Source organism: Artemia franciscana, chromosome 15 (assembly GCF_032884065.1).
Source record: "Artemia franciscana chromosome 15, ASM3288406v1, whole genome shotgun sequence".
Classification (NCBI taxonomy): Eukaryota; Metazoa; Arthropoda; class Branchiopoda; order Anostraca; family Artemiidae; genus Artemia; species Artemia franciscana.
In genome coordinates, this window is record NC_088877.1 from 40,010,793 (window position 1) to 40,018,675 (window position 7,883).

Below are 7,883 nucleotides of genomic sequence, written 5' to 3' on the forward strand. Positions count from 1 at the left end.
GAATCCAAGTTCTGTACATGTGGGAGATTTCTACTAGAAACTCCTCCCCCCAAAGGTCTTGGGTTTGACCTTGAGCCCATTTCTGAAAGTTTCATTACCTATTGCGATAGCTTTCTCAGCCGGTAAAAGTCCCTCATCAACATTTACTTACTTGCCTACTTTAATGTCCTCTAGCTTTCCTGACTTTTATAATGGCTTCTTCTCTTCTGGACAATCAATGAAGATAGAAACGACATATATATATATATATATATATATATATATATATATATATATATATATATATATATATATATATATATATATATATATATATATATATATATACTTTTGAATATATATTACTACTACTACTACAACTAACAACTCGCTGCAGCACCTAGCCACCTGAGACAATCACAGCTACGCAAGCTCCTCCCCGTCGCAATCTGAGGTTTAATTAGGGTTTTCCCAGAATCACAAGTACTTATCCTTTTTTTCAAAAATTATATTCATTTTCTTTCAATAGTTTATTTCTAACCTCATAACCACCATATTTTGAAAACTGACTTGCCACAGTACGAGCATCTGGGGCCTCATTAATTTTTACTCCTTTTAGTACTGTCACTAATTCTTCTTCACCAAATAAATCTTCCTTCACATTCAAAGTGTCACAAGCCTTTTTATTCTTTTCTATATATTTTCTTGCAATTCTATCTTGGTTTAGCGCATGCTCTGCTCATCTCCCTTTAACTCTTTTCTTTATCACTAATTGTGGCCAAGTTCCTATCTTCAATTGAGACAAGTCCAGATTGACTGTTTCCAATTAATTTAACAGCATGCCTGCATGGTTTATTAACATGAAGAGGAGGAGGGTAAGTTTTTTAACGCATCATAAATTTGTTTATATTCATTTTTATTACGTTTTTACGATTCGAACAAACATTTCAGGGGGGAGGGGATTAAACCCCCTAACCTCCCTCCGGGATACGGCATTGCACGGCAGTACAATATTTTACTATTATTTCGTGTGGCTGCATCTTCCAAACCTTCAGCAATTTTATCCATGGCCTCCACTTCACACCTCCTTAATCTATATTTTAATACTTTCTCCACTTTTTTTACATTCCAATCAATTTCATATGATCTATCACTCAAACAATTCTTGTACACGCCCTCCTCCTCACTAATAAACATAAAGCATTTTGACTTATATTCCTAGCAACGTTTCTAACTTTCTTCCCAAGACGTAAACAACGACTTCACAAACTAATTTCCTAAGTTAATTCCATCCATCTTCTACATTGTCAAATTTTGAGGTATAATAGGGTTAGAAGAGAACCTTACCAAAAACACGACTATGCAGTGGGCTCAAGGGCACATCTTGAGTAATTCTTTGTGTTCCAGCTCCTTCTGGTAAGAGAACTATTGTTTCAAGGTCATGTAGCTTTGACAGTATTGACTCAGATATTAAATCACAGCAACCACCTAGAAAAAATGATGTGAAATACCACACATTTCACATATGTAAAAACTGGCCTACAGTCATTTTCATATATTGACAATGCTAACTATACGCATGATGGAAAGAATTCGGACAAGCAATTAATTTAAGATAAATAGCTAATTTACTGACTTGTACAGAGCGATAAAAAACTTACTAGATTTCAGCGGTTTCAAGAAAACTCAAGTATTTTCAAATACGTTTAAAGTAATTAGCGTATTTCTTTAAAGAGGTAAATCTTTTTCGTTCTAAGGTAATTTTTGGTATGTCGAGGGGGAAACGATTGGCCTGGATTGTTGATTTTCATAATTTTTTTTTTTGAGGATTGTTATATCAACCCAATAACGCAGGGCACAGCGAGAGTAGAATGTGTTGAAATGTGAAGTATTAAAAAAGTGGTGTTGTATTTTTTTAATTTTTTTATTTATGCACATGTAGTGAAAAGTGTTTTAAAGTGTTTTAAGAAAAGTGAAAGTATTTTGAAGCACAAAAATGTATATGCATTGTAAATTTATGCTTTAATGTTATATGTTACAGGCCTAAGTGAATGAACGGGAGCAGCCCCTTGCCGCCATGGGTAGCTAGAATGAGAATTTTAAAATTCTTGTATGGTAAATTAATAGATGGAGAATCGTATTAATGATGAAATTGTTAAAGAAAATGTTTTTAGGAAAAAGTTAGATAAAATGTGCTAGGAGAGAAAAAATTATGTATGTGAGGAATTAGAAAAGTGGAAAGTTATGGAATGTCGATTAAGAGATAAGATAGATAGGTAGTAAAGTGAAGGAAAATATAGTGAAATAGGGATGAATTAGATTGCAAATAAGTAGGGAGTCATATATCAAAAAAAAAGAAAAGAAGAAAGAAAACAGGATTGATATTTATTTTATTTTCAGGAGTACGAAAAGAAAAGAAAAACCAATTTGATTCTATCAATTACATCAAGTATCACCAACCCCTCATCAAGAAAATGAAAAAGAAGAGGAAACGAGGAAAGGAGGACCAAATACTACAAGAAAAAAAAGAAAAGAAGAAGAATTTAAAATATGCATTAGAAAAGGATTTTGTATATTTTCAATATTATAGTCTATTTTTGAATTAAAAAAGGGGTGGTTTTTAAGGTAACTTCAGGTAATTGTGCGGTAATTTAATCTGAAAACGTTATTTCGACGCTTAAAAACCGTGAAATTATGATCAAGGCACATTCACAACGAAACTTTACTAATATTGAATTTTTCTGGCAGTAATATAAGCCAATCAGAAAATTCTATTTAAAATTTGGTTGGATCAAATTAGCACTGCTTAAATCTCAGAATTCGCGAAATCTCATTGTGATGGGTATTGACACTAAAAGCACTATAGAGTTACTGTATATAAAATTTTTTAAACCATCGCTTTTAGTTTTGAATATTTTGGGGCAAAGTTTCGGGTAATTGATTGTTTCTTTAATAAGGTAATCAGTCATTCCTTCTCAAGTAATTGATATGAATTTTAAGCAGTTTGTATTTTAATCTGAAAAATTTATCTCAGCGTTTGGAAGATGCGAAGCATCGATGATTATACACAAGAAATTGTTAAAACAAATCGATCACGCAAAATTATAAGTAGTCACAGAAATTAACGGGCAGAGTCAATACAAATAAAAAACACAATTCAAAGCCAAATCACACCAATTCGAGCAAATCGTAGCAACGAAATAAACTATATTCGAATAAAAACGTTTCGTTGAATTCATATCCCCAGAAAATTTTAATTCGTGCACATAAGTTAGGTGAAAGTCAGAATAAATAGTAATAAAATAAATAGTAATAAAAACGATACAAACCTTAAAACAAGCCTAGAAAATGGCAGGGGGGAGGCACGGACCAAATTTGGGCCTCTGTGATGTAACTGTTTTATGTCATTCGATATATAAAAAAAACTAACTTACTAGCTGCCTTTATTATTTCAGAAAGTCGTTTTGCTTGACCGGCAGAAGTAAAGTAAAATGTTTTCCCAGCAAATAAATTCCTTCTGGCAGGATTTGGAGAGAAGCTAACATTAGTTCCATCTATGTTTCTTTCATTACAAATCGGTTCGAATCCTTTCGGCTCTGGCATTGAATTTGATGGGTCAGCTTCACATGTCTTCACGACAGCTTCAAAATAATCAGGCTTCACAATAGGTTTGCAAGATATTAAACAGAGACAAACCTGGAAATAAAATTGTCGAATAAATAAATACAGATATATGTTCATTAATCAATAGATTCATTAATTCCAATATTCGCTGTTATAAAAAAGTAATGAAAAGGTAGCATATATTATTTTATATGTATAAATGTATATAAATATACAATATAAATAATAAACATAATAAATATATAAATATTAATATATTAAAAATGTGAATATTATGCGTATAAATATACTTGTATACAAATATACACAGATTTTATGATATGTGCATACATGTATAATAAATATATATGTGCGTTCGATTGTTTTTATACTAGAAAGTCTTGTTTTTATTTTTCACTGTCTTATTAAAATATTTTACCCGTTTCAAATGTATTTTCATTACAACCGTGTAATTGTAAATGGAGAGACATTTCTTTTTGATTGGAACATCAGAGAGAGCATTTCTCTCTATTTCCTTTCATTTCTCTTTACTTGAGTGGAACAGCTATTGTTTCAAACACGATTTATATTACTTGATTTAACTAGAAAGTGGTCGTGACGCCTAGCCAATGCGCGGCTGTACAGGGAACTGACATTCTATTTCTGTAGAGTGGTGTTCTAATCAGTCTAGTTTGTTTTAATTACCATAAGAGAGCAGATCCATTTTTGTCTAACAGCTGGGGGGATCAAATTCAAACTTTCAGGAAGCTTTTTTGGGAGATTGGGAAAACTTATAATTTTGGGCTTGGGAGAAGAAGGCATGTTATTTTTATAAGTTTTTTTCACAAAAATGAAAACGATATTACATTTTTTTTCAAGCCTGCTGTCCAACAAGCTCTTTGGCTAGTTCGGATACAAAAGTTGATTGTCAGGAAGGAAAAGGTCCTTGACTAGGAAGGAAAAGATCATTGACAAGGAAGAACAAGGTATTTATATCTTGAAATTTTGCCCGTTTATTTATTGTCTATATAATAAAACTACTATTTATTTAAATCTGAGTTTTGTATCAAAGGAGGAATGTTTTAAAATTCCTTATATAACCAAATATTAAAAATGTTATTAATTATATTAACCAATATATTATTAATTAATATATTATTAATTACAAATATTATTAATTATATTAATTATATTATTATAATAATATTAACCAAATACTAACAAAATATGTATATATCCCAATCAAAGTTGCCGAGGTGTAAGAGTAAATGTCATATTTCTGCCTTTGGGGAATGTTTACTTGGTCCCGGTTATTAGACATAAAATATACCAATACTTCTGTAAAGATAGCGTCTAACATAAATTGGCAAAATGACCGAATCTTATCAGTTAGGGATTATTTGTCTCAATTTTATAGTCTTTGACCATTTCACCACTATTTTAGAAGAATCTCAGACAGTAAAAACCATGACTAACCAGCCTCTTTAAGAGCTCTTACAGTTCATAAAATTTGTTGCAATGATCAAATTTGCAACAGATCACTCAGCGTGTCACCAGGTGGCAGATAGGGGAGCGTCCAACAGGTATGTAGGGTCCCCCATATAAGGCGCAGACCGAGGGGAGACCTACTCCCTGGTGGTCTATGATAGAAACTGGGGCGTCCTCGCCCGGGCGCCATAAATACAGGCATAGAAGGAAGAAGGCCCCTCAAACGTACATTCAGCAGGGCCCACCGGCGTATGGACTCTATAGGTGTACAGCTGCAGCAGAGCGTAAGATCAGATTTATGGACAACGGCCCCTGGAAAGCGGGTTCCTCAATATTGTTTGGGTACTCACAAGATTGGGGACCTTGCGGTTAACTCTATTCCCATTTGAGGAGTGGTAAGCCTAGTGAAAATTATAGTAAATGACGCAGCATTTGCACTGAATTCTGAATAATGGATATTTCTTCTGGGTTTGGTCTGTTTTGGTGGGCGTCTTTGGCTGAAGAAGCCCTTCCTAGCTAATTTATCTATGATGAGTTGCCTCTCCGTGGTAGCATAAGACTCCAGGCATAGATATATAATGAGTCGGAGGTAACATGTTTGGAATTGTCTCTACAGGATTTCGACTCTTGTTGATAGAAGAGCATCGCCAAGTGCTGAAAACCATATCGTGACCGAGATTGACCCAGGATTGCATAAGGCCTCCATTCAACTAGAGATCCCAGGGACTTCTCACTATCCTGTTATAGGCCAGCTTAAGCGATTTAGTGTAAACTTGAGAAGATGTTTTGGTTCTCGTCCTGCACTGGTTATAGAGCCAGTGCTTTTCCTGAAGTCAAAACAATTTCAATGATTAAAAGAACATGAAAATTGCAAGTTGGAATGTTACGACACTAAACAATAATAATCGTATCGATATTTTGACTGAAGAATTCAGATGCTACGAACTGGACTTATTGGAGGTTTCAGAAACTCCTATCCGAGGGGTAGGAAACATGGAATTAGGTGATACACTAATTCTTTACTCAGGCAGGAAGAATGGGTTACATGGACAGAAAGTAGGACTTATGATGAATAACGAAGCTGCCAAGTCCTGTGTAGGTTGGGAAGGTACTAAGAATAGGATACTAATCGCTCACTTTGCGACTAAAAACTGCAGAGCAGCATTCATAGAAGTATATGCCCCTGTAGAACCAACTGACGGAGATAGCAGTGAGAAAGATGAATTTTGCTTATGGTTACAAGAACAAATAGACAGGGTCCCAGTAATGGCATTTTTATTTGAATATTTTAACAGCCAAGTCGGTAGAAGTAGGGATCGATGATATTCTAGCCTAGCCTTAATGGCTACAGACAGATGTGATTTTGTAAGCATAACAATCTAGCTATAACAAAAACAGTACTTGGTCATAGAATGGCTCATAAGTTAACATGCTATTCACATGGTGGCAAGACAGCTAAACCTTATTGATTATGTTATTGTAGATCGAAGACTGGCTGGAATAATACAAGATATTAGGACACATATGAGTGTTGCAATTGATTTTAAGAGCAAAGATCATCATCTAGTAGGGTCTAGGATTAATTTAAAGCTGAAATTTCGGGAAGCTATGGCGTTGGTAGACTCCAGGATTAGAATTTGAGAAAAAATTTCCAGGAAAAGTTGAATCCTCAACTGGAGAGTTTAAAATTTGACTATATAGAAAATGGATGAAATAAGTTTTGGAAAATTATTTGTAAAGCTGCTAATGGAGTCTTATGGAAGATAGTTAGGAACGCAGCAAGAAATATTATTGAGAATTCTTTACGTTTAATAAAGATGAGAAGGGACTAGCATAAGAATTATCTGAGTGATAGATCATATTAAAATAAGCAGAATGTAAAGAAGTGGAGCAAACTAAGTAAACTAAGGAGGAGCGAAATTGAGGCCAGAGATAAAATTGCCGAGGATCTCAAAGATGCAGCTAAACGGCCACAATAATAAAATATTGAACTGGAATGTTGATAAATAAACATAAAATAGTCAATCTAAATCTGTCCCAATTAAAAATAGGGGCGGGGCAACGGGAAGGAAAGAGTTATAGAGAGATGGGCAGCACATATTGAGAATGTCCTAAACTGAGATAGAGTTACACAAAAAGATATAGAGGAAAGTGAAAATTTGACACCTTGAATGTAAAGGAAGTGTATTTTACGAGGAAAAATTTGTGAAAGTACCAAAAGGATTAAAAATTAATATTGCCCAGGTGCGGATAGAACGGTAAATGCGTTTTTAAATATGGTGGTTATGAGGTTAGAGATAAATTTCTGATGGAAGATAGTCGTGCGTAGCTGTGTTGGTTTCAGGTGGCTAGGTACTTTTAGTTTAACCAAATTTCACACATACCTAAAAATTTGTCACAATTTTGTTCTTTTTACCAAAAATTTTATAAAATAAAATTCTCAGTTGATAAGATTACAATTAACAAATTTTACCTACAGCTTTGAAAATCATCCCTTTGAAAAATTTTATCGATTTCACCACACTTTTGCCAAAACTTAAGATTTCGCTCGATAAAACTAAATTAACTCGATACTTGGTAAAAATACAATTGATTTTTTTTTACAAGCAATGACAGCTAACATAGTTTGATACTGTTAACAAATATTACGCAAGTTACATGAAATTTGACAAACTTTTCCGTTTTTACCATGAAAAGTAAAATTAATCTATCACTGTACCCACCTTTATAGTTAACATAATTTGGTTCATCACCAAAGCTGTACAGTCATCTGTCCATTTCGACGATACTTCACCGTTCAAAAGACTCAAGTT

General features: G+C 33.7%; 1 protein-coding gene across 1 annotated transcript in view; it reads right to left on the reverse strand.

Annotated features, from left to right (window-relative positions):
* The window catches only part of LOC136036465 (nibrin-like), a 36,864-nt gene extending 28,983 nt beyond the window's left edge, over window positions 1–7,881 (reverse strand). Inside the window, exons 1-3 of the mRNA XM_065718715.1 lie at window positions 7,794–7,881; window positions 3,414–3,675; window positions 1,327–1,467 (exon numbers count right to left, since the gene is read on the reverse strand). Coding sequence (XP_065574787.1) covers window positions 1,327–1,467; window positions 3,414–3,675; window positions 7,794–7,820 — 430 coding nt within the window. The 5' untranslated portion in view covers window positions 7,821–7,881. The remainder of the gene's footprint in view (window positions 1–1,326; window positions 1,468–3,413; window positions 3,676–7,793) is intronic.
* Window positions 7,882–7,883: the final 2 nt, after the last annotated feature.